General features: G+C 41.6%; 3 protein-coding genes across 3 annotated transcripts; all 3 read right to left on the bottom strand.

The window, feature by feature from the left end:
- Window positions 1-19,685: 19,685 nt before the first annotated feature.
- On the bottom strand, window positions 19,686-21,676 carry MELLADRAFT_103654 (uncharacterized protein; the record flags this gene model as incomplete). Its single annotated transcript, XM_007406439.1, has 3 exons — window positions 19,686-19,889; window position 20,904; window positions 21,453-21,676. 3 exons carry the CDS (start codon window positions 21,674-21,676, stop codon window positions 19,686-19,688), a joined length of 429 nt encoding a protein of 142 aa, XP_007406501.1.
- Window positions 21,677-25,041: 3,365 nt separating this feature from the next.
- Window positions 25,042-25,467, bottom strand: MELLADRAFT_103653 (uncharacterized protein; the record flags this gene model as incomplete). Its single annotated transcript, XM_007406438.1, has 1 exon — window positions 25,042-25,467. One exon carries the CDS (start codon window positions 25,465-25,467, stop codon window positions 25,042-25,044), a length of 426 nt encoding a protein of 141 aa, XP_007406500.1.
- A 674-nt stretch (window positions 25,468-26,141) lies between these two features.
- On the bottom strand, window positions 26,142-27,029 carry MELLADRAFT_103652 (uncharacterized protein; the record flags this gene model as incomplete). The annotated part of the gene is made up of 4 exons (XM_007406437.1): window positions 26,142-26,240; window positions 26,308-26,460; window positions 26,652-26,903; window positions 27,015-27,029. 4 exons carry the CDS (start codon window positions 27,027-27,029, stop codon window positions 26,142-26,144), a joined length of 519 nt encoding a protein of 172 aa, XP_007406499.1.
- Between the last annotated feature and the right edge of the window lie 635 nt (window positions 27,030-27,664).

The following is a 27,664-nucleotide window of genomic DNA, read 5'->3' as shown; positions in this document are numbered from 1 at the left end:
TGCCTGACAGACTTCACACTCCCAATGTGCAGCAAGTTTAGTCTTCCATGAGCATTTGGGGTTGGCTCGAGTTGGCGCTGTGAGGTCCTGGTACAAACCACACTCCTCCACTTGACACCTTCATTGAACCACCTGCTGGTTTGTATCAGGACCTTGCAGTGCTTCAATTTATGTGATTGACTCACTAACTCACAAATTTATGGACAAGCACACGGGAATTAATAAATATAGAAACACAATGTTTAATGAGAAAAAATTGTGGGAGGCATAGACTTTGATTGGCCGACAACTCTCCCTCTAATGTCAGGCTGATCAATTGTTCAACATATTGTGGAGGTGATCAACCTGCTGAGCTCTGGCTGACTTTGTCTTGTTGGTTCAAATCATCTTCTTTGTCTTTTGGCCTTTGGTTTTCTAATTTTTTCTTTGATTTTGAATAAACTAGCAACTAAGTGGTGGGCGCCGCCATGTTAAGCTTTAATCACAGAGGGTGCAAATTCTCTCAGTTTTCAAACTGGAAATTGACAGAATTGATGAAAATTTGTGTATTGTGTACATCCCTCAAGCAATTCAAATCCACCACATTGTCACAAATTCAATTAGTATAGCAGCAAAGGGTGACAATTAACTTATATAGAACAAATTACAATGCACACATGATCCTTGCCACATCCAACCTGGAACATCCCAAAAAAAGAGAACTTAATCTAAGACATGAAATAAATAACATTGAACCTAACAGTTTACATCCTTGATCAACAACCAGAGAACCAATACTGATCACAATCAAGATTTGGTATGACAATTCAATTAGGATAGGATGTGATTTGTTGAGATTGAACCTTGCATGAGAAGTGATTGGTGATTGAACTGGAGTTAGGAAATGATTTCTTGATTAAAGCTTCAGGCCATCTTGAATGATTATCTGACCTATCAATCTTGCAATAATCTATTCAACATTCTGCTGATGCTAATGAAGAGCTGCAATACAAACTGAGATTTGAATGCTTGATGACCTCGACAATCAGGTGATATCCAAGTGGAGATGTGATAGGCTATCAGAGTACATGCTCCAATTGTTTTCCAAGCTGTTAATTTGTTGGAAGTGTTGCACGGAAGACATCAAATCTGACTTTGATTGCATGTCTACTTACTTGAGGTTGGAGCAAAAAAGCTGTGTGTTGGTTGGGAAAAGTGTTCTGAATGGTGAACTCTTGTGACCAAATTTTCTGAGAAATATCTTTTTGTTCAGCAGATTGTTCATGGCTTACTTATGTGTGCTTCATTGGTCACTTTGTTTGATAGCGGGATTCACAAAACACATGCTTGATCGGTGTTGGTGTTCCTGTTCCAACAGCAAAAGAAGGTGTCAGTTTTTTGGGATGTAATTGCTGGAGATGCAATTCAGCTTGCACTGGAGGGCTGTGGAGTGTGATTGTTTCAAAGGGTTTTCAAACGGAGAATCCAATTGAAAAGGGACAACACCAACAAATCTTGTTTACAAATGGGTTTCAAAAATTGACAGGCTGTCCGGTAGACAGAGGTTGAAAGAGGAGAATGTAATTGAGTAGAGCCAATCACTCCAGGCACAATCTCATCCATTAATCAGGTGCAAAGGAGCTGAGAACCCAGATATGAGTCTTCCAACAAAGACAATATGAATCAGTCTGATTTTCATTGTAGAACTCTAGGAAATAAGCAATGAAAAAAATTCCAACCTTTCTCTTCATCTCATTCCTGTTTTGTGAAGATCCGGAGAGATCACAGCAAGAGCAGTGAAACAATGATAAGATGACACCGCCGGCATCAATAGGTTCAAGAATTGATTAAAGAAAGTTGTGGTGACTGGGTCTGCAACTTTCTTCAATTGTGGATCTTGTTTGCATTACGCTCACTGACCTCCCTCTTCCTGTTCAAGTTTCAGCCAGTGTCCCTTGAAACAGTTCAAATGTATTCATGGACGTTTTTGTGCTGGATAGCAAGTAGCCCTTGATGATGTTTTTGCTGACTTTGATATCCCGCGTTAAAATTCAACGGTCAATTTTTCATCACACACAATTTGTAATTTTGCCACTTCTGGAATCATTACATAGGCAAATCAAGGGCTTATCTCTCCAGGGTAAAGATATTGAATAATGTGGAGGTTGTCAATTGGCTCAGTGCTCAACTTGTGCTATCTTTGTATAGTCAGTGAGGTGAGTGTAAGGCTCTATGATCAAGAGCCTTCACTAGGTCAAAAGGGACAGGAGCGGTAGCTCCAAGGAGTAATCTATAATCCAACTATATTCCGAAAAAGCACAAACAACTCTAGCTCCAACCAAAGGTATTCGGTCAATCAGCTTTACGCTCCTACAATAGACTTTGAGATAAAGTGAAAAGATGAAAAGAACAAGAACGATAGTGAAATGATAATCTCACCTAGCTCCAACCGAAGGTATTCGGTGAAGAAGAGGTTCTTCGTGGAGCTAGGCGTGCTGACTAATATGAGTACAACCTGTCTTCATCCATATGTCTAAATCCATAATGTAATCCCTTACATCCCTCCCCTCCTGAAAAAAAACCAAAAGGAAGAAAAAAAGAAAAAAAACACAACACAATTGGCATAACACGCCCCTAAAAATTGACCATAACTCGTCCCACGCAAAAGAAGAAAGAAAATCAAAATATAAGGCAGTTCTGAATTCATAAATTGAGAGAAAAGGAAAAAAAAGAAATTGATTAAAACGTAAAATTAAAACTTGAGGTCTTGAGGATCTACAAAAATTGGGTCTTGACTCGTGATTATTCTTGATACTGAGGCTTTCGTTAATCTTGCTATCGTAATTTACGTCGTCTTGTTGTATCTGAGACAGTAGGCAGGCCATTGCGAGGTGCTCACACAAGTGGCCAATGTAATGCTTTGACAATTTTTTTTTGTAGTAGATTCGGCAGTGCATACACTGGGAGGAACTTACTTTCGGACCCTTGTTCCTAGCTCTTCCTCTCTCCAGCAATACTTCTCCAACTTTGAAATGTGGAATGTCGGATGGGATTTGTCGTTTTCGTCCAATTGCAGTCGGAAGTTCCTGCCATTGTTGATGCATTCCATCACTTGGTAGGGTCCGTCATATCGTGGTCGCAACTTTGACGTAGGCTTGCCTTTCCCACCCACAACTTGTTGATGGTCTTTGCTATCAATTAGCACCCAATCGCCTTCACTCAGACTGTCACCTTGCTTCCGTCTATTATTGTAATGCAAGGCCTGGGAGATCCTACTGGCCCAGAGTTTATCTCGATACTGAGCCCAAGCTCCTTGCCAAAGTTCTATCCACTTTCGAACTTCAGGACGTGCCTCGGATATGTCTGCTTGAATGGGAAATAATCTTGGTTTCCGGCCAAACACAAATTCAAAAGGCAAAATTCCGGTTGAGACATTGACCGCCAAGTTTATGGCATATTTGACTGCGGGTAAGGATTCCAGCCATTTGCTGTGTCGATTTTCAACTAGGTGACGAAGAATCTGTACGATGGTCTTGTTCAAAATTTCGCTGCGGCCGTCAGCTTGTGGGTGGTAAGCTGTAGTCAGCTTTACATCTACTTGTAACAGGGAATTTAGTTCTTGCCAGAATCGTGAAGTCCAAGTTTTATCCCTGTCTCCAACCATGCTTTTTGGGGCTCCAAAAATCGCCAACCACGCGCTGAACAGTTGTTGCGCTGTGCGCTCGGCAGTGTCGGTCTGGCAAACTGGAATAGCACGTACAAATCCCGTCAACCTACAAGTGCATGATAGGATCATGTCATACCCTCAAAAGCTGGGGAAAGGTCCAATGAAATCTAATGAGATGTCGTCCATCGGCATTCGTGGTACTTCTGTAGATTGTAAGCGTCCTGATGGTAACGTTGTCCTGGCTTTTGTTCTTTGGCACGTGTCGCACGAAGCTAATAATGCATTAACATCTTTTGTCATGTCTGGCCAAAAGAACTCGTTACGTAGTTGAGCTAATGTCTTCAGTCTTCCTAAATGCCCTAATGCCGTGTGAGTTCTCTCAACAAGCTGTTTGCGTAACTTGTCTTTGTTGGGAACAAGTAATCGTCCGTCAACAAAAATCAAACCTTCTTGCCACTCTGTTCCTTCGCGCAGAGGAAGGGTCTTGCCGACTTTCATACAGAATGGATCCTTGGTATATCCGGCTTTGATGTCTTCTAAGGTCTTGTCATCAAGTGAAGCGCCAATCTGAATAGCTGCTATTTCGTCTTTTCGGGATAGTGCATCGGCCACCGCGTTGTCCTCACCCTTGATATAGTTAAAGATTAAATCAAATTGTGAGAGTGTCTCTAACCGACGTGCTTGTCTACGGCTTAGATTCCTCTGGGTGAGCAAATGGGTGAGAGAATGATGATCCAACATTACGTTAATTTTGAGACCTAGTAGCATCATTTTCCACTTTTGCAACACATTCACTACAGCAAGAAGCTCCTGCTCGTGTACAGCATAGTTGCGCTCGGCTGGGGTCATTGTCCGGCTTTCGTAAGCAATGGGTGAAGATGTATCCCATTGTTTGCCTTGGAATAGTGCTGCGCCAAGCCCATGGCCGCTAGCATCGGCGAATAGCCATATTGGGTCTTCCAATTGGTAATCAATGTCTTTCAGGACCGGTAGTGTCGTGATGATTCTTTTGATATTTTCAAATGCTTTGTCTTCTTCCTCTCGCCATCGAAAGGGTAGGTGTTTGCGTTTAGTGCTGGTCAAGGGGGATAAGGTACCTACATAGTGTGATAGGCCATCAATGAATTTCTTCAGAAACTGAACAGTACCTGAAAATTTTAGTAACTGCTTCTGTGTTGTCGGTGTCTTCCATCCAGCTATCTTTTCGACCTTAGCCTCGTCCGGACATATCCCATCTCCGCTAATCTCATGCCCTAGAAAATTAATCTTTGTTCGAAAGAGTTTGGTTTTGTCCGGTGAACAGTATAATTTTGCTGCTTGAAGTCGTTGCAGTACTTTGCGCACGTGCAATTCATGCTCTTCTACTGCTTGCGAGAATACTACTACGTCGTCGATGAATACGACACAGTAGTTTCCAATGATGTCACCTAGCGCTTCTTCTACTCGACTTTGATGAGTGGCTGGTCCATTTGTCAGTCCCATAGCCATCACTGTCCACTCAAAGAGACCAAATGGGGTCTTGACTGCCGTTAAGGGTATATCCTCTTCCCTCATTCTTGTCTGAAAAAACGAGTTGATTTGATCAATGATTGAGAACATCTTCCCAGTGCTCACAAGTCGTACAGCCTCATCAACATTAGGCAACGGGGATCGATCCTTCACCGTATATTTATTCAGCTTTCTGTAATCACACACCCACCTAGGTAAGGTGTTTGGGTCTTTCTTCGGAATGATCATCAAAGGAGACACATATTGGCTTGTTGATCGTCGTATGCGTCCAGCTTTCAGGTATTGCGTAATCAGCTTCTGCCATGCGTCTCAATACTTGGTAGGGTAATTGTATTGTTTTTCATTTATAACAACATCTGGGTCTGTCAATACAATTTTGTGTGTGACTTTGGAGGATGTATTCTGCCCTTCAGGCGGAATGAAATCATTCTCTTCGTCCACCTTCACAGCTGGCAATTCCTCCGGAAACAATTGAGAAAATTCTTGAAGTACACGCTCCTCTCGCATTGACAAGTCTCGCGTGCTCTGCACTCTCTCAAGGTTCTGAACGACGCATGCTATCATTGCGTTACACATCGATGTTTCAATTTCCTTCTTGGCAGCTTCTTCTATCAATACGGTATGTGTAGGTACATGAGTGACTGATTGATTGTGAAGAGAAACATCAAGATGATATTTCTCTAGAAAGGGAGTTCCAAGGATGACATCGTATGAATTTCCTAAAGGTGCAATCTTGAAGAAAGTCGATCCAAATTGTAGTTGAGGATCCGCTGAACTGACATTAGCGAAACAGAATTCTCGGATGACGAACGGCGCGTTGGTTGATGAGATAGCCAGACTCACCTCAATAGGTGTCACCAGTCGTCTACGAGGTATTTGGGCCTTCTTTGCTGACGTTTCCGACATTAGATTCGCTTCTGCTGCTGAATCAATCAAAGCACGCATAGGAGTTCCGTTAATTACCAGCTTCAAGATGATAGATTTTGTCTTCTTAGCTTCTTCTACGCACCCTGACATCGCTTCTTCCATATGTGCCACCAATATTCGGTCCGCTTCTTCATATCTCTCAATCTCCTTCTGAGTCAAGTCTGGTGCAGTTGAAGTTGAGTATTCCGATACCGCTTTGACTGCAATTGAGGTTGATGGTCGTCCCGCTGGTCTACTGGTGGGTAATCCTGCTGGCGCTGGCTGTCGAGGGTTTGTTGACGTGTATTGGGTATTACGAAGTGGTGGACGTGGGCCTGGATCGAATACACTTAGCGGTGGTAACTTAATGTAGGGGCCTTTGACTGGCCCTTGACAATTAGGGTTCCCGCACTTTGTGCGACAGGTCGAGCAGATTCCGAGGTGACGCAGGTATTGATGGTAGTGCCATGCATAGTCCGCGCGTTGCTCGGCAGTACGACTATTGCTTCTAGCTGGTGGCTGATTTTGATAGTTGGGCCTGGTGGCCGTGGTTTGATACGTGTTCGGGTTGTTGTTTCCGACTTGGCGAGGTAACAAATTACTAGCTTGAAGCAATAACCAGATGTCTGATCCTGATGACATAAATTCGAACCATTCAAAATTCTCGACTTGCAATAGATGACGGTCAGCTACCCAACGTTGAAAAACGTCTGGAGCTCCCCAGACTACATATTCGGCTAAGTTTTTGATTGTGATAGAGCTTTTGACTTCAATCAAGGCGTATAAGTCACGAGCACGATTTGCATAAGTCTTGAAATCTTCTTGTGGCTTTGATTTTAATTGCCTGATAGCCTTTTCTGTGTCGTACAGCCATCCCGTAGGTAAGGTAGCCGTTGCCAATGCGTGCATGATCTCGGTTCATGATAGTCCTTTCAATTCACCTTCCATTCTTGTAAGCCAATTACCAGCACGTGGTTCGACAATGATAGTTCCTAATACGATGAGACGTTCTTCAATATTGTCCAACCTTTTCAACCTGAAGAATTGCCCCACCAGTTGTCGCCAGTTGAACAATGCCGCAGGATCTTTGACTGGTCCTGTGAATTTAGGAGCATCTGACAATTTGATGTCGCAGGCTCGGACGATCGACTGTTCTACGATTGGTGCGACAGTTCGCGGTTCTGGCGATGTCATGACTGGTTGATTCGTGGTTTGGGCAAACAAAACACGGCGATTATTGTCTTCAAATGACTCGTATTCAGCACGAGGCAAACCTGTTGCGGAATAGGGCAATCGCGGTAAAGTGGTCGTGTTTGCTGTTGAGTGTCTCAGGAGGTCGTGCTGGACTGCTGGTGGTCTTGACGGTTCTTCGCGAATTGTCGTCAAGGGGGTCTCACGGTTAGCTGGTTGACTAGGTGCGGGTGGCTCTGTGGCAGTAGGTTTGGACGTCGCCGGAGTTGCAGGTGTAAGTGGTTTGGTGGCAGCAGGTTTGGATGTCGCCGGAGTTGGTGTTCCGGGGCTCCGAAATCTTGTAAACCAGTTGGTTGATGGTGTCGCATTGTTCAATCCATTGCCTGTGGGTCCGGCCGTGTTCGTTGGTTGGTGACTCGAGAGCAGCTGGGACATGGACGCTTCCAAAGCGTTGATTCAATCTTGATCTGCTTTCAACGTGGTTACTTCGGCCTGAAGACGAGCAATCAGGGCGTCCTTGTCCAGTTCGTTCTCTTCCTCCCGTCCTTTGCCTTTTCCTGAGGTGGCTTCTTCCATCATTGGTGGGTTCGGTGTAAATATGAAGCTTCCTGGCGGTCGTGGCGTGTCTTCACAGAGTTTGTAGTTAAAAAATTGACGAACAACTCGGCTGTCAGGCGTAATGGTGTTGTCAAACGGATCTGGTAGGCTGGCTGGTGTCGAAGTCACAAAAGGAGTTTGCGTCGTGTTGGCTAGGATGGTGTAGTTACTGTCAGGCGTGTCAGGAGGTGCTTCCACTCAATAATTGTATCGTGGAGCTGGCGGCGGTTCTGGCGAGTTGTCAATAGGTTGATGTTGCTGTCTTTGTCGGCGTAATAGGCTTTCAGGGTCACTAGTGAAATTGGGCGGTAAGGCGAATCCCATTAAGTAATGTGCCGAAGAGTTCTCTCACGAAATGATTTTCAAGGTGAGGCAAAAAAAAAGAATTGAATAGAAATAGTTGGAAATTGGATTGATTTGCACAGTTGAACACTGTTTATAGATTAAAAAAGTGTAAGGCTCTATGATCAAGAGCCTTCACTAGGTCAAAAGGGACAGGAGCGGTAGCTCCAAGGAGTAATCTATAATCCAACTATATTCCGAAAAAGCACAAACAACTCTAGCTCCAACCAAAGGTATTTGGGCAATCAGCTTTACGCTCCTACAATAGACTTTGAGATAAAGTGAAAAGATGAAAAGAACAAGAAAGATAGTGAAATGATAATCTCACCTAGCTCCAACCGAAGGTATTCGGTGAAGAAGAGGTTCTTCGTGGAGCTAGGCGTGCTGACTAATATGAGTACGACCTGTCTTCATCCATATGTCTAAACCCATAATGTAATCCCTTACAGTGAGGGGAGTCGAGCTTTTTGTCAACAAAAATCCTTTTCTCGGCTTTGCTCAAGGGTGGTCAGCAAACCTAATGCGGGCATAATGCGAACAAGATCTGTGATTGAAGAAAGTTGCGGACCCGGTCACCACAACTTTCTTGAATCAAGTCTTGAACCTATTGATTCCCGTGGTGTGATTACTATTTGAAAAATGCTGACCTGAGCTGACTCTTGTGAATAGAACAGGAGTAGCAGCTCCTGAATTTGGATGACAATGAAACACAGGGCTTCATAAACTTCCAGTTGATGGCTTGAGTTGTGATCACCATCAGAAAAAACTAATCCCCTAATTCAAGGGAGGCAGAATGAACAAAGTGATCAGTTGAACCCTCCAAAGCCTCAAAGTAGAAGACACTTGGAGGACAAAAACAACATTCATTATGACATTTCAAGTAAATTTCCAGTCATGAGTAAACGACTGTATAGAACTTGAAGAAACTGACCCTGATGGAAGCTACTCTGAGATCAATGGTAGATGCTGAAGTGATGTGTTTTTTGGGTGCCCTCGAGGGTGTCAGCCTATTAATTGAATTTGACATAAATGCAAGAAGAAAACTTACCTCGGGTCTTAATGGGAGCAGAAGTAAGTTGTTGATTGTGAGTCAACCAAGTCCAAAATCATTGATGAAACTCCTTTCTTGTCTGTTTTAGCTTATTCAGGAAGATGGCATCTAGTGAGAGAAGATAAAAATTGTTCATGGATTGACCAGGGTTTTGATCTTTGATCCTTTACAGTTCTTTTGATTGGTCAATCAAAATTTTTGTCAATTGATTGATGTCAAGTTCCATTGGCAATTGACTACACTTCTGATGACGGATTGCATGTGCTTAATCTTGATGTTGATTTTACACAGTTGGGGCAAGTTGAGTGATATGAGATTAAGATAAGAGAATCTATAATCTATAATTAAATAGATGTAAAATTGTAAATACCCCCTCCTTTGAGCAAAATCTCAGCAATTATCCCTCCCTTTAGGGCAAGACACATAAGTGCTGAGATTTTGCTTGAAAGCCCGGGCATACAAACATACATCCACAATGGACTGACACCCCTACTGTTTCAGCCACCAATGGTTGTAAAGACAACTTCCTGGTTTGCTGTTGAGGGGCATGGGGACTCACTTTCCCAGAATACAACCTCCCTTTTTATATTAAATGTTCCGCCTTGCCCTCCAGCTCACTCACTGCCTGCTTTGTTGGTCATTGATTGCATTTGGCTATCTTCCTACCGGTTCGTAATCATCAATTTCTCATTGTACTCCATTCAACACTCTTGGCCTCTCTTCCAACTGCTTTTGGTTGTGTTTCCATAGGTCTCCTACCTTCTGATACCTCAACATTCCCTTTCGCGTCATCATTCTATTACCGGCCAATTACCACTCAGTCGAATGAAGTCAATTCCTGTTCTAGTAAAGCTTATTACTCCACACTAACCTATCACTCTCTGCAGAACACATTTGGCATCTTTACATTCCCCCTCAGGTAACCATTCTATCACAGCCTGACTATCACCCAGTCTAATATGCCCATCAACTAACATACCACTGTAATTTGATTCCTGCCTCAGTAAAACTTTCTACTCTACACTTATCTATCACACTCTGCAAAACACACTTGGTGTTTTTTGTCTCATCTTCAACCATCTGTCCTGGATACACTACTTGCTACCACCTCCAGACTCTTCTTTTACATATTCTCTGCAATAATCATCCCTTCAAATTCTTCTTGCCTTCCTTTCTCACGCACCTTCATCAACCTTCCGATGAGAATGATATATATCATGAACAGAGCTGTGTATATCAGGACAGTAGGGCAGTTCAAGTCAAACAAAAATGCTGTACAATTACAAGGGCGCTTTCACTTAAGGACTTTCTGACTAGAAATCACATTCTGTAAATCATTTAATGCAAAAATGAATTATACTCCACCAAACCAGCACTTTCAATTTTGCAGAATGCAATTTCTGACCAAAAATTGCTGAAGTTCAGGGCGCGTTCACTTGAAAACTTTTTGACCAGAAATCACATTCTGTAAATTTTTTGACACAAAAATGAAACATGCACCACCAAATAGACACTATAAATTTTGCAGAAGATTTCTCACCAGAAATTGCTCAAGTGAACACACCCTAAGAGCGCGTTTGTTTAAGCGATTTTTGACCAGAAATCACATTGTACAAAGAGTAGAAATCTTAGAAGGTGAAATGTGTTTGCTCGACTATTTACAAGCATTCTGTAATGTACAGAATGCTTATAAAAATTGTTTTTTGAGTCGATTTCCAGAATTGGCTAATAGCTAATTTTTTTCGATTTCTTCTCTTTCTACCTTTTTCTCAATTTTGGACAAGTCCATGTCCACCGTACTAAACCCGCCAAAACCATACAAAATCTTTACAACAGTAGCAGTCCTGCCACTGACCACCCTTCATTTCTTCACTATCGATCACAACCTCCCTTCCCTTCCTTCTCTAACCAACCCCGTTGAACCACATCACCAATGTCTGACAGCGATTCAGAGCCTATTAGTAATGGTGAGGAAGCCACCACTGGACCATCAACATTAAAAAAAGAAACTCTGATCGATAAAAAATCAAATACAAAAACAAAAGTAAGCCCTCAAGTCAAACTGATCAAATTGAAAGAAAACAAGAAGAAAAATAAGTTGAATGATAAGAACAAAAAGAATTTAGATGAGAAGAACAAACAACAAGAAGAAGATAAGAACAAATCTGATGATGATTCAGGAGGAGAGGTTGTTACTAGTGGCGGTGTATGGAAACATGGATGTACGGTTTGGTTGATTGATGAGTATTGTCATCAAGTTGATCTTGGACACAGAAACGATGGAGGACTCAAGAGTGCTTCATGGAAGCAAGTCCTTGAGGACTACAACAAACGGTTCAAAACCAAGGAACCATTATCACGTTTGAAAAACCATATACAGAAGGTACGTCTTTCACTCTCCTCCCTCCTCTACGCTGACTTTGTTTCAACTGACTCTCTATTCAAATCCAGCTCAAGACAACATACAAAGCTTTTGATAAGATCATGGGTTCCTCTGGAGCTCCTGGATGTGATACAACAGCAGGTACCGTGAGTGCTTCAAAGGAATGGTGGGATGCTTGGATCCAAGGGGTCTGTATAATCATGCTTTCATCATATCTTTCTTTTTCTGTTTTCCCTTTTCACTCATAATCTTTTTTTCTATCTTTCGTTTGCTCAAAATCTTCTACATAATTCTAGGCTGGTAACAAAGATGCAATACTGATCAAGAACAATGGATTCTCCGCGTACCAAGCCGTCTTGCATATCATGCCCGAGTAACACTTACGAGCTAACGGTACAGAAGGGTTCGGAACCCAGAGCAAGAAAAAAAGTGTCAATAACCAGGATCTGACGATGGCGAAGACCAAGGAAATGACAATGGTAAGTTTCTTTTATATATGACACTCCAAATAAGTTCACTGAATAAGCTTTTCATTTATCAAAGATTCAATCCCATCTTAATCCGAATCTATTAAACGAATGGCTACTGAACCAATTGAAGATCAATATGTTCATGATGATAATGAGAGCAAGGAGAGTGATTCAGAGCCGGAGCCTCCTCCAAAAAAGAACAAAGAAACGGTATGTAGTATTTATCTTGATTATTTTAACAATAAATGAATTCTGCTGACTGCTTCTATTCATTTTAAATGCAGAAAAAAACCTACAAATTCAACAAGCGCCAATTTCAAAAAGACCAAGAAGAAGAAGATACTCCAGAGTTGAAATTTGTCCGTAGCAAGAAGAGCCCAATCAACAAAGGACCCTCCGTCAAGTGATCTCGCACCAGCGGTCTGAAGATCATAGCTGATTCAATCAATCAAGCAGTGGAATCAGAAGATCAAGTTGAAAGCAATAGAATTACAATAGCAAAGATGAAATTAGAGCAACATCCAAAACGTCAAGAAGCAATGGCAATATTCAACGCTGAATTCTGCAACGAACTGAAACCAGCTCACATCAACCAAGTAGCAAACAAATTGAAAGAAGATGTGTCCGCGTCGTTCTTCTTCCATATGCACAAGGATGATTGCTGGAATTGGTGAAAAGAGGAAGCTGGGGTCTTACGAGAATATGTGTAGGATATATTTAAAAGGAGAGTATTTCAGAAACCAAATCAAGTTTGTTACATTTCATTTTTTTGTATCTTAATCTCAGAAGTTGTATCTTTTCTGAAACAAATGCAGTGGTACAATTTTTAAAAAGATGCATAGTAATTTTAATTAGTGCTCAAACAAAATCAGCTGTACAAATTAAAAAATGATAGCAGTTTGAGTAATGATAATTTAAATCAAATACTTTGTACAAAGTTTGAAAAACATAGTCCTTTTGATAACAATGTGAATAACCCAATTATGTCCATGATTCAAAAGGAAACAATTGAGCATTAAACACGTCTGCAAGCAGCAGCCGCATTTGTATAATTGTAGAACATCTCTTCAGCAATCTGATCTTGCATTTCATTGGCTTGCGTACGCTGAGCAGGAGTTGGTGCAGACCAGTTTGGGTCATCTTTGTCACGGGCCAGCCTGGCTTCTAATCGTTCCTTCAAAGCGTACTCTTCATAAAACTCATCCTCGCCTGACTTGATCCGTATGATATTATGTAATACACAGCATGCTATTACAATTTTAACTTGGGTTTTACATGGAAACAATGGCATGGTTGCTAGGATTGCAAAGCGCATCTTCATGATGCCAAAGATCCTTTCAATCACAATTCAAAGTGATGAGTGCCGGTGATTGTACAGTTCTTTTGCCGTATGTGGTGCAAGGCCAACATGATTCCACTCCTTGAGGTGCTATTGAACAGATCGGTATGGAGTGAGGAATCCAGGTGAATTTGCATAGCCAGCATCGGCGACATAGGAACAATGTGGATAGATAAAAGATATCAGCAACATGATATATCAAAGATGAAGACAAAAGTAACATACCTTCCGGAACAACAAATCGTTCCTCTTCAAGTGCTTGACAAAGCACTCGAGCATCTGCATATGAACCTTCTAATCCCGCATACACAAAGGTAAAGAGCATGTTAAAAAAGCATCCAGCCAATACGTTTTGGCTGAGATCCCCTTTTTTATTCCGATGACCTGGCTGACAATCTGCAGGAACAATGCAAGGGATGTGGGTGCCATCAATAGCACCCACACACTTGTCGAAATATGGTGTCATCCTCGGATTTGTCCGTATTTCCTTTGGGCAGATCCCGTTGTCGATAGGTTGGACTATATATGTTGATTGAAGGGAAGTGATCTCTTCCAAGACTTCATTGAAGTATTTGCTAATTGCTTGACCTGATCGCTGGAATCTTTTACTGGTGTTTTGATTGGAGCCGGAGTTGCCAACAATATAAAGGAAGATCATCACACATTCTTCCTGTGTAACACTTTGATTACGGTAAACAACAAGCTTGCCTTCAAGAGCTTTCATCAAGCCCTTGAAGGCAAGCTTATCCATTCGACATACTTCTCGAAACCGTATGTCGCTCCCTTCTAGTACTTCTTTTGTATATTCATTCCCTCGTAGTTTGGAGGTTTGGCATGGGATCTTGGGCCTTGTTAGAGTCTTTAGGAAGTCTGTACCAGCTTGAATTACAAGCTTGAGAAGATTACTTCTTCTAAAAGAAGTTGAGGATTGTGTTGAGTTTGAATCCAAAGAGCTTGACATGATGGATGGTGGTTTGTTTGTACCACCATCAATATCGTACTGTGCTTGAGAGCCACCAAGCCAAGCGCTTTTTGATCATGCTGTGCTTAAGACCAGGTAAGACAAACACTTTTTGTTGTCTTTTTGATCTCTTTCTTTCAAAATCACAAATCAGGGCCTTTTGAAAAAAAAGACTTTCATACATGTACGAAAGTGGTCTCCTAGAATGCAATTTCTAGGGAACCGCACTAAACAAACGCGCTCTAAGGCCGCATTCTCAGAAAGTGCATTCTGTGCCAGCGCTTTTCTACATGTAGAAAAGTGTTTTTTAAAAAAAAAATGAAAATCAACGAAAATTGACGTTTTGTGAAAAATTGTGAAAAATGAGGTCAAGAAGCGTTCGACAATGAGACAAATAAGGAACAGTTTTCAGCAATTGATCACGTTGATCATTCACTTTTGATCACCTTTGAGATCAAAGGTGATGTTGCCTATGACTCCACCCCCAATTAAATTAAAGATCCCACGATGTCCTTGAGTTCATCTGATCCGACCTCCACAGGATCATCAAAATCCCTTCGAACCGCAATTGACCTTCTCAAGGTGATTATCAAAGCCGGAACAGACTATCTAGCCTCGATAACCACCCAGAGAATCCCCTGTCGAACATCGAAGTTGAGAGGAAATGAGTATACGAAAGAAATCTTAGAGGGAAGCGACGTACGGTTTTTAGAGCTATGTCAAATGGACAAGCTCGCTTTCAAGGGCTTGATTAAAGCCCTTGATGGCAAGCTTGTCCGCCATTGTAAACAAAGCGTCACCATCGAAGAGCAGGTGATGATTTTCTTATTTATCGTTGGAAACTCGGGTACCAATCGATTGGCCTGCGAGCGTTTCCAACGATCTGGACATACGATCAGCCTTTATTTTAACAATGTATGCCATGCAATAGCCTCATTAGAATCAATTTACATAGTCCAACCTACCGGAGGGGAGATCTGCCCAAAAGAAATTTGAAACAATCCTCGATTTACACCGTATTTTGACGATTGTGTGGGTGCTATCGATGGCACCCACATCCCCTGCATAGTTCCACAGGACCGTAAACAGGCTCATCAATACCGAAAGGGTCTCCTTTCGCAAAATGTTTTAGCTGGGTGCTCATTCAATATGATGTTCACTTTTGTATATGCCGGTTTGGAAGGATCACACGCTGATGCGCGTGTCCTCCACCGAGCGCTCGAAGAACAACGCTTTGTTGTTCCTCAAGGTATGTTATTCTCTCTTGTCTTTCCATCGAAATATTACTTATTGAGCTTTTTCTTGTCCAGGTCAATTCTATGTTGCGGATGCTGGATACGCTAATGTACCCGGCTTCTTGACTCCATATCGATCTGTAAGATACCACCTTCAAGAGTGGAAACATTCTAATTTAACACCTCAAACTCCGAAGGAACTTTATAATCACCGCCATTCGGCCCTCCGAATTGTGATTGAGCGTATATTTGGGGTCTCGAAAATGTGATTCCCGATATTGGCGATGATGCCCTCTTATCCATATAAAACGCAAGTGATGATAGTTATCGCATGCTGTGTATTGAACAACATCATACAAATCGAATCTGGCCAAGACGAATTCTTCGATGAATACATGTTGAAAGAGCGACTGGAACATAGAATGGCTGCTGATAACGGTGAACAAGAATGGGTTGAGCCAAACCCCACCCAACGTACCCAGGCATCCGAGCAAAGGGATCTTATTGCTGAGCAAATGTTTGAAGACTACACCAACGCACCGGTGGCACGTAGGCGAGTTTAGATGGATTCAGATGAAATTTTGTACTCACTTCACTTTTGTTTTCATTTCAATTTGTACTTGTACTTGTATTTGTATCATCATCAAGAGCAAAAGATCAAATTCAATTACTTCAAAGCAAAACACAAATTCTTATTGACTGTAATATATAATATACATATTTTTTTTTGTTTGAGCTCAATACAAAATTATCAGATTGAAATAATATGTATTTTATTTTTTAATGATAAGAGAAAAAGAATTTGAATAAAACACATAAGAATGACAATTTCTTGAGTTGATGAATATGATTCATTGTTGCTCATCTCAATCCTCCTCTTGAATGTCTTGATACTCATGTAACACATTAGCTTCATCCTTCAACCAATTCCATCGATGAGCTGAATCCATGTAGTAGAAGAATGAAGCACTATCGTCCTTCTTTAACTCGTTTGCTACTTTAATGATATGTTGAGGCTTGAGGTTTTTGCTGCATTCTTTGTTGAAGATTGCCATCGCCTCTTGTCGCATTGGATGCTGTTCGGTTTTGATTTTAGCCACAGCAACCTTGTCACTATCATTTTTTTCCTCCAGACTGGTCACTCGATCAACAGCTTTGCTGATTGATTCAGCAACAAGCTTGGGTCCGCTAATTCGGGATCGTTTCGCAGTCGAAGTTGAGGCCCCAACCGGGCTCCTTTTGCTGCGTACAAACTTTCTTTCAGGGGTGTCGTCATTGCTATCGGTGTCAAGAGCCATCTCGGCTGCTGTGAGGTGATATTTGTTTTTGATTCGAGACTAGATCAAAAGAAGATCAAGTTGATAGGATAAGATGTCTTAAAATGAATCAATGAAATTAAATGAGAGACTTACTACAGGCGTCTTCTTTTGTGAAGAAGCTACTTTCTTTCCTTTGATGTCACCATGGTCTGATTCCTTTGGTGAATCGGAAGCGTGCGTTGGAGATCCATCTGATCGATCTCGAGGGGAGCCATTATCAGATAAGACATGAGCTATCAATCAAGAAGGAAAGGTCAAAACCCGTGTTGATCACATTCAAATCAAACGACATAAGATAAAAGAAATGATCAAATAAGGAAATAAGATAGAAGAAATGATCAAATACCTTCTTGATCCTTGTCTGAATCATCTGGTAAAGGGGGTGTGATTGCTTTCTTCTTCTTGCTTTGAGTGCCAAATCCCTCGTTACCATTGGCTCGTAATCGTTTATTGGGCATAATACTCAACATGGCTTGATATGCTGGAAACCCGTTGTTTCGGATTGGTTTCGCATCCTTGTTACCAGACTACATATGATCAAATTTTAGATTGAGATGATGAAACTATAATTGTTTGAAATAATGATATTAAGATTGAAAGTACCATCACTATCCACTGATTCCACCAATCCTTATCAGCATGAACTTCTCCTGTGACGATATCGACTCCAGGAGCGCCGGAAGAGTCCATGATCTTAAAAAACGCCTTGAAAGTAGTCTTTAACTACAAAGAAACCATCAGTCAGTCGAATTGGAAATGAGTTAAATGATGAGAGTTCAAACCTTCTGAATGTGATTCTTCAATCGAGACAAAGGCTCCTTGACTTTGTATTTTGAATTGTAATTGTTCAAGACAAGTTTCCATCCTTCGCTCTTAAGACCACCGTCGTTACCTTTCCCAAGCTCCATTTGATGTTTGACTTCTTCAATAACATATAAAGTATTGGCATGATTCCATTGACCGCCACTGGCTGTTTGTTCTTCTTTGGCCTTATTTTCTTTTACTTTGATTGGTTTCGATTTCAATTTCAACTTTTCTTTCGATGAATTAACAATCAATACTGCTTCATCGTCACTGTTATCTTCATTAGGCATGATGGATGAAGGTGGTGGTTGATGATCGAAGGTGTTGGTTGATGATCGAAGGTGGTGGTTGATGGATGAAGGTGGTGGACGATGATTCTGTACGGTGAAGACGGACTTGTCCAAATTTGAGACAAAGAAAGAAATCACAGAATGTGATTTTTGTTGACAGGAATGCGCTACAAGCGAATTCTCAGAATGTCCCAAGAAATCGCTTTTTATAAGCATTCTGTACTTTACAGAATGCTTGTAAATAAAATATCAAACACATTTCACAGAATGTGATTTCTGTGAATTACATAATGCGATTTCTAGTCAGAATTCGCTTAAGTAAACGCGGCCTAAGCCTTTGGGCCTCCCTGTACTGTAAAATTCTAGAATTCCAACTTTTGTTTGCACATACATGTGCTCCTCAGGTAGGGCTTTCTCAGGGTTTTTCAAACTTTCAAAAATCATAAGCAGAATCATGCTGTACATACTCATGCTGTACATGAAGTTCTGTTTTAGTGCTTTTTCAAACTTGAACTGCCCTAATATCACTTAACACTTCTTGTATTAATATATATATATTTGTTCACTCAATCTGATAGTGAAGCTTCTGCTCGACTCCTCTTTGTCTACTTTCCTCGATACAGATTTGGCCGGCTCTTCTATATTCACATTTTTCTTTTTTGATACTCCAAACCTATACATACCATCAGGCTCCTTTTAACCTATTTTCATAAGAAAGCATCCATTGAAACTCTCCTTGAGTTTTCTTTGTTACGCACATTTAGGTATCTTCCTTGTGGGCATACTTTACAACAAAGGAGCAAAAGCATTCAACACAGCTCCTCTCAAATTGGCTACTCATGAAGCAACGTGCGGAGCTCTTGGCTTGTCTCAATTCAACAATTGTAACTCAGGTATTGAACTAAGAACAATAAAAGTGGTTTATCTTGGTCTCATGATGTAAACCCCAATCCCCCTCCAAGACTGAGAGTAAACTTGTAAAAATGATCCCTCCAGTCAATATACGGATTTGGCAATAGCTGGACAAGTAATGGGCAACAGAGCGGAAGCACTCCACTACACCCCATACCCCTTATATCCGTATTCCAACCGGGGCTTAACATCGGTTGGGAAATGGTTTTTCCTTGCTGGGCGGCCAACTTCACAAAAACCAGCTTGTAACGCACGGCTAAAAACTGCTGATTGTAAATTTGCTTGTATACCAGTTCAAAGTGGGTTTTTAAACCACACAAGATATCTCAAACCTTGTAGGGCAGGTTTTCAACTGGTTTGATAACCAGCAATAAACAGTTTTACATGGCTATCAAACTAGTTCTACATCGTTATCAAACCAGTTTTTAATGGGTGCAGCATGGTTGATGGTCACGGTGATCCTGGTAGCGGAATAACAGATTGACTTTCATTCTGTTTTCACTCTGATGCTTATGAAGCAGCAGCTATTCACAGTTTACAGCAAATTAAGACAGTTCCATTGCACATGCACGCTATCTATACTTTTAATACAGCTCCCTGATGATACAAAAAATAATGTGGAAAAAACTGCAGAACATTTACAATGAAACCAGCAAAAAAGACCACCAGTAAGAATTCACCGTGAGCTAATAGTCACGGGCTATTTATATGCCCAGGGCAGTCCACAAATTCACTTGTTCTCTTCATCTTCTTCCTCTTCAGCTTCTTCTTCCTCCTCTTCTTCTGCTTCTTCTTCCTTGTTTCTTTCCTTGTTTCTTTCCAATTTAGCTTCTTCTTCTTCTTCTTCATATCTTTCTCCTACTTCCTCCTCATATGACATCTCATTGTCTCCAACCTCTTGCCCACAAGTTTCTTCCAACTCTTGTATTGATTCCTGGATGGATTAAGGAGTTGGCGGAGCAAAACAATGACTTGAAGTCTGCATTTGAGCAAGGTTATTCTTACCAGCAATTCCAAGCAAGTCGTTGGTCATGCATGAGATAAAAAATCTGTAATTGAAGAATGGCGGGTTTCACAAATTATTTAAAGGGCTCTAGCCATTTCACCGGAAAACCCTATGCATGGTGGTATTGTCTGCTTTAATTCCGTCATTATCCAATTGGTTGTTGACAACTGCCCACAAGGACTTAGCACTTTTACAATAATCTTGATAATTCCACCCCCAGTGGATAGCCTGCATCCTCTGAGAAGCAAGTCGGAGAGATCAATTATGTATCAAATTTGGAGTCAATCCAATAGACTAGAGGTTACTTACCAGCCATGCATATCAACATCTTTGCAGGTGATTGACCCTCTTGAGGATCTTAACCTCAGCAAGGACTTTACCGGCCACATATGAATGTTCCTTTTGGTAAAGCTATCACAACCTACAGGAGTGTTGTTTTCCAATCAGCTTAATATGTGTGCAGAAAGACAATTAGGACACAACCCACTCGAATGATGATTTCGTTGAGCTTGGGTACATTGAGGTTGCTGGCCGTGTTTACTCGGTCCGGAAGGTGAATATTTGCGAGGAGCTGAACAGGATCACTTGAGATGGTGGACTGAGACCGGCACAAAATGGGGTGCTTACTATTCCCTCACAATCTTTTCTGACCTCCTTTAGAACATTGTTCAACATTCTTGTGAATGCACGAGTTGATTTGACATTGGGATCTACACTGTAGCTGGGTGGCAGATACTGCTTCTTAATGCAATGAAATTCCAGTCTAGATCTATTGCATTAGTACATATCTTATGTGTAGTTGAATAAAAAAACCATTGAAACACACCACGACTTTGGCAAATAAGGATGAGGTAAGTGTCAGCTTTTTTTCGTCTTCCTTTGCCGTATACACTTGAATATCACCGTCCATGATGCTTTTCCATGTTTGAGTCCGCAAGGCACCCTGACATGGATCATCAAGTTTAAATCAAGACAGAAAAAGAGAAGTAATTCAGACTCAAAGCAGAATAGGCAAGAGAAAATGTATGTGACATTACCTTGAGAGCACTGTTGTCTTGATCTTCCCAAGAAGTGCGACCAGAACAAGCTTGGCAAGTTTTGTTGGGGGTGTTCTCAACATCATCCATTTGGTTAGATATAATGACTAATCCTTGGCGCAGCAATAGCATTGTTGCAATCAGAGTGTGAAATTTATCCTTGTGGGAAGCGACCTCGCACACAATTGTATGAATGAAATGTGTTCAAAATAATCATGTGACTTACATCACAAATTTTACGGCCAATGATCTTATGCTCTTTGTCAAGTTCTGTGCTGTTGAACACTTGATTGAATGACTGTAGCCTTAAGCTGGTCGTATGAGAAGTTAATGAAACAACATTGCCATCTCCCCCAGGTGAATTTGATCACATTTGGTTGGTAACTCTACCTTTTACTTTGGCAAAATGAGATCAGTACAATTGTCCATTAAATCCAAGGACTACAATGCTCACCTTGTTAACCATGGTATTGTTGCTATGTTCATCATTTTGAGCATCATTGTTATCTTGGTGATTTCTGTGTCAGTTGTGGCTACCACCATTTGACAAGCCATCATTACATCTGTTGAACATATCAAGATTGTGCTGGTTGATTGGGTAGAGTTGCACTGAGTGTGTTTGGCGTCCTTGCTGGGAAGTTGTTTGGTCTTGCCGCTCTTCAAACCACTCAGGGGCATTGTGGTTGGTACTTGTTACTTTTTTGAAGTTTTCACCAAATGGTTGAATTGAATCCTAGAAGCTTGGGGAGTCAGGTGATCTTGACTTGCAGATGCTTGAGAAGCTGGACCAACAATGCTACCTTGAGGGTTGCAAGATCTCCCTATGGGGTGTGGTGTCTCTTGGGGACTGCGCCTTTGAGTCCTGGTTCCTCCATATGGCATGTTTTGTTTGCTTTGAGGCATGAAGACTGGATGAGGTGGAACACAGAGAGAATGTGTGTAAAGGAGATACTTCGAGTTTGAAGATTGGTCCTGGTTAATCATCTGTGAAGATGCATAAGGATGTTGTGTCTCATGACCCAGGTTGGGACACGACACCTTCAATCTCATCCATCACTGAATGACTCACTTTTTGTGTGTTGAAGACAAACTTGTCATCATTGAATGAAATCAGATGATCTTTTTACCAAAGACTGCTGATTTTTTGAGAGTGCAAATCAGCAGTCTTGAAGCACCACATTCCGTGTGGTCTGCCAAGTGTGGATTTATAAGTTCTTTAACTATTCATTTATTTACGCATGTTATTTGTCCTCATTGTTCTTACAACAGGATAGCCTTGTTTTCTTTGATCATTCATGTGAATAATTCATTTTTGGTCTTTTGTTGGTTTATGCTTTGACACATTTCAACTTTCTTTCTGTGGTCTCTTTTTTCTTTTTGACTAGGTGAGCATGGCTCAAATACAAAGAATTTATATTTAGTTTGACCAAGGTGTGATTACATTTTGATCACACACATCCCATGTTGATGTCAATGTGAGAGCACTCCTCTCAATTGATGTCAAAGAGAAGAAGAGCTGTAATCCCTATTGGCATCATCATGGGTAAAAAGTGGTGCCAGTTCAAATGGCGTCCAGGCTGGGATTTACCTCACAAAAGACCTAGGCAAACAATTGCCTGGGCTGAAACAGTAGCTGTCCGGCTGGTACTACTAATGTTAAGGAAGAAAAGAACTTGTCAAGGTCTTTCCATGTCGGGTCAAAAGTTCTCGTGCTTAACCGACAATACAACAACAGAGGGCGCGGCAAGGAACAGGAAAACAAGGGATTTCAGAGTGAACCGTGAACGGCATCTGGTTCAAGACATGTTGGTAGACTTTGATTGCAATATTAACTTGGTCCGCGTAACCTGGGAAGACAATGAGGCAGATAAATTGTTGAGGGGTCTCAACCCCTCAAAAGGTTCACAAAACGTCGTCGAAATAGATATTCCAGCAGACTTGCAACCTCTCCTTTTCCAAATCTTTCCCTCTTCAACATCTACATCCACATCAAGTACAAAAATCTCACCTGGTTTCCTCACATTATGACAACCGTGAAGAACACCCTCCAACAATCTAGCCTGGAAGTTTTTGTTGTTTGAACAAAGTCGGCAAACAAATCCTTGATTACGGTTGGGCCGCTTCAACAACCAGACAGTGTGCAGCTGCAGTAAACAAGTACTTCACCTTCATGGATACATCTATCTTTCCCTTCCCAGCAACTAGCGATGACATATACCATTTCATTCTGTAGTGCGGAGATTCTGAGAATCAACAGGCAGTCTCAAGTAATACAACTAAATGATACCTCACGGGCATTCACATGTGGCATACGCTGCACAGGGTGGCCTTTCCTTCTCTGAACAGCGACCGTCTGCGGCTGATCCTCGTGGCAGCTAAGGAATATAAACCTCCAGGGGCAGCACAGACTAGGGCTGGGCTTACTTTAATGGACATTGATGAGCTGATCACGCGAGTCCAAGGGAATGCCTTACTGAATCTTCTGGGCAATCATTCTTGTTGGTTTCTGGGGGCTTGCGAGGCTAGGGGAGTTAACATACCATGGCAATCATCCAGACATCTTTGTACATAGGAAGGATGTGTTGTTGTCTTGTGATTTCTCCAAAGCAAAGATCTGCCTATGGTTGGCAAAGACTGCAGCGCCTGGTGAGCTGCAATTTGTCCAACTCACTTGTCAGCCAAACGGACTTGATCCCATTGCCGCGCTGCGCAACCTCTTGCATTTAACAACCGGCGGGCGTAGCGACTCACTATTCCGTGGCGTCTTCCAGCGTAAACCAATGAGAAAATTATCCATTTTGGCTTTTCTTAAGAAGCACCAACCAGCCAGAGATGTGTTTTGGTCAGGTCACAGCCTCTGTATCGGCGGCGCCTCACTTTGAGCAAATCTGGGCTGCTGACAATCTGTGTTGAAACATGCAGGTAGATGGCGCTCTAACACTTCTAAATTGTACATCAAGGGATATTCATCTGGAGTATTGGCGGGTACAAAGCTACTAGCAGGCGTGCTGAATGATTCACATTGCTCCAGGCAGTGATTCTAACACATCCATTATTGTTTGTACCTTGTAATGTCCGTTGTTAGTTGCTGTGTATCCTTATTGCCTGGAATCAAATCAACAGTTGGATAGTGGTTCTAGTGTATGTGTGGCTCCTAGCGAGCTTACCTCTATGAGAGTGGGGTTCAAGCCCCTTCGCAGGGCCTCGGATCATCTGAGCCTTTGCTCCCTGTGGATGGGTTCAAAGGGACTTTTCCCCTCTCTCATGCGCGCTACCGTCTCGAGTGACTCTTTGAGTAATCCCTAAGAGATTACCTGTCCCATAAGACATGCGCTAGGTCTTCACCCACACGTACTTTCCTCACTCTTGTGAACACGGGAGCAAGTACAGCACACTCAACCCAGCTTGCGCAAGGAAAGAGTTATGTAACTCTTTCACTCACGCTCACTCCCTCCTCATCTTGGAGGGAAAGACATGGAGTATGTATATTCATAAAGCTGGAAGATATCCCAGAATCAATTCTCAGGTATAGTACAAAAATCGTATTTTTTGTCTGTGATTTTTTTTTTCAAACCTCAATAACTCAGTCAATTTATGTCACAAAGATTAATAAACTATATTTTCTTAGTGGGAAATACAGGAGCAGGTTTGTACAAATTTATGATGCTGTATGACATCATCTCAATTTTGGTGGTATGCCAACCACTTCTCAATGAATTCTCAATCAATAGATGTTTTCCATTTGATATCCATTCCAAAACTTTCTCATAAATTGCTCATAACTTGCTAGGGTTGGTAAAATGCACTGGCCTTCCAATTCCTTGTGATTGGCGGCTGTGAATAGCACTCAATTAATTGTTTTGACCTTCTCTTTTGCTTTCTTCTTGCGTATATTCACCTCCTCTTTGCCTCCATCTCCGACAATAAAGATCTGAGCAAAGCATGGATTTTGTGGATCTTAAGGCAAGAGTGAATCAATATTGTGATGTAATTGTCTGTGGACTCACAAACAATACATGCCCTTCTGGCCTGCAACTGAATTGTCAACATGAGACCCAAGAGATGCAAAAGAGACTAAGTTGTTGTAAACCAACATGTCCTTTCAAAAGTCCCTTGAATCTATAATGGACATCAGTTATAGTGAGTCCATTCATAAACAAACAGATTGGGGTACGGGGGTCATTCCCAACATATAGATCCATCAATTCTTCAGGCGGCGTACATCCTTCAAAAAAAGTTAACGCGATTGTCACATCTCCTTGTTTGCAACAATTTGAGAAAATGCTGCTATTACCATCTGCCTCATAATTTGTTTGCTCTTGAGGCCATTGTAATGCCCCACAATGTTGACAAGACATATTCGCAGGGCCCAGCTTGTAAGGCAGTTCTCCTTTGAATTCAAGCAGTATGGAAGCTTCATTATTGTATTCCACAGATTTGGTGGCTAATTCGGCCTTGATGACAGCCATGGTGACAACACAATGTGACTCCAAAGACAGCTGTTGATAATGTAGCCTTGTGTAGTTTGAGGTTGTCTTCAACACTTTTGTTATGAACAAGCAAAGTAAATGGACTCAACGGTATAAGAGTAAGCTGATGCGACGAGCAGAATTGAAGCAATGGAACCCCAACGGGACCTATATGAGGCAATGGCAAAGTATGGGAGCAGACAATGTAAAAGAAACTAAATTCATACAATACATAGTGAGCCTACAGGGCGCGGAGCTGCAGGGTCTCAATACAGCAATTGACGTGCAGGTAAAATGCACTGCTCTCGTTACAGAGTATGATTCTGGCAGTCATAAAAAATGTAGAAACCAGACATCTGTGTAAAGGTCAATACAGGGGAGGAATCTGTCCAGGGATCAGAAATAGATTGAAAGGAGAGCCATTCTATTCAAGCATTGACATCAGATCCAGTTCCTCTAGGCCGCTTCACAGGGCTTCTTGCTGAGGGGGGCTTTACATTTGCCTTACCCTTGCCCTTACCGGTGCATGATTCTTCCTCAGGGACATTTGTGTTTTGTACAGCTGAGGAATACGGACCAGCTTGAGAGTTGTTGCTTGGAGGGAAGATCCTACAAAACAGTTGAGTGTTAATATATTGAAAGGAAATGGGAGAACAACACACTAACATTTTAGCTCAAGCTTGACCCCAAGGCATAGTCCGCGTGGAGTTTCGGTCAACTTGGGCAGTTGGAACAAAGTTTTCCAACCCTGAAGTTACGCTCACCCCAGTCACCTGAAGAGCAGCAAATGAGAATGTTAGTATGGTGTTTCATCACAATATATCTTTGAAGGCGACATACCTGCATGATCCACATTTGGCGCTCCTCATTACGGCCCACAATGTGTTGAGTAAGCATCACTTCCCTACCAACCGTCATGAGAGGTTGCAACTTTTCCATAAGCTTAGACCACATCACCCAATATTTGACTTCAAATGTCACTTGAGTACCCACCTAAGGTTAACATGAAAAATCAACTTAGCAGCGACAAAGCATGAAATTTCAACAATGACGACTTATGTTGGGGTTGTAGTCAGAATGGGCAACAATTAAGAAAGCTTTCTCTTTTCCAGGTTCAATTGTTTTGGCTGTACGAGTAGAGATTATACCTATACCAGTCACACTGAGACCGTTGGCAAAGTTACATTCAAGGTTGCTGAGGTATTTGCCAATAATTGGAAATCTGGCTCATGATAAAACTTTTGAATATCTTTATTATTCAGAGCAACTACTCTTCCCTTCAAGTAATATACACCGTCTACATCTAAGATAATGTCAGTGCCACCGTACGCTACACACTTTACAACCCATTCAACTGATTCCTCAGCTTTGTTGCGCATTACAATGGTAGTGTGTGAATGGCACAAACCATACATACCGGGGACTTCAGGCCCAACCTATACATAAAGCAACATCAGTGAGATAAAGGACACAATCTGATAGAAGGAAAACAGGAGTTACATTTTCAAAAACATCAAAAAGGCACAAAACAATAAACGGGTGGTTACGCTTTCTGGGGCCATTGTTTGACAGTTCTTTGAAAGCTTGAGAAGGTGACCTCATGGGAGATGCAGAGGAAGACACCATTTCAAACTCCTAAAAGTTAAAATTAGGCCAATGAACCACAAATAACATGAGTATGACATAAGGCATGAAGAAAACGTGAATGAAGTGACTAATTTTCAGAAGGACGTACAGATAGGTCAGAAACAATGGAGCACTGCAGTGTAATTTTTGTTGATTTGAGTGCAGAGCTCAGTTATACTTTGTTGAATTGTAGAATGCAGTGGAATGATAGATCATCAGCACCGCGAAGATACTGAGGGAGTATACAAAAAATTTACCACACGCGACAAATCAAATTGACCCAGACTCAATGCAGATGGGGATTGAGGGGAATGACAGGAGCTTGGAGTTGAGTGATGGAGGCCGTTTTATAGGAATGACACAGGATTCCACCTGAACCATAGGTCGTTGAACAGAAGAGTCAAACTGAGGCCTCAAATCACTCTGAAGGGAGAGCAGCATGCATAAGACAATCCGTAGGGTCTGACAATGGCAAATGTAACAAAGGCTAGTATATGAAATAGAGCAGACCAAACCACCTGTAGGGTATGACCATGGCGAATGTCACAAGAGCTAGTATATGACGTAGGGT

This window comes from Melampsora larici-populina (assembly GCF_000204055.1).
Source record: "Melampsora larici-populina 98AG31 unplaced genomic scaffold MELLAscaffold_6, whole genome shotgun sequence".
Taxonomy (NCBI): Eukaryota; Fungi; Basidiomycota; class Pucciniomycetes; order Pucciniales; family Melampsoraceae; genus Melampsora; species Melampsora laricis-populina.
The sequence above is the reverse complement of the archived record's forward strand: the minus strand, read 5'-3'. Positions and strand labels throughout refer to the sequence as shown.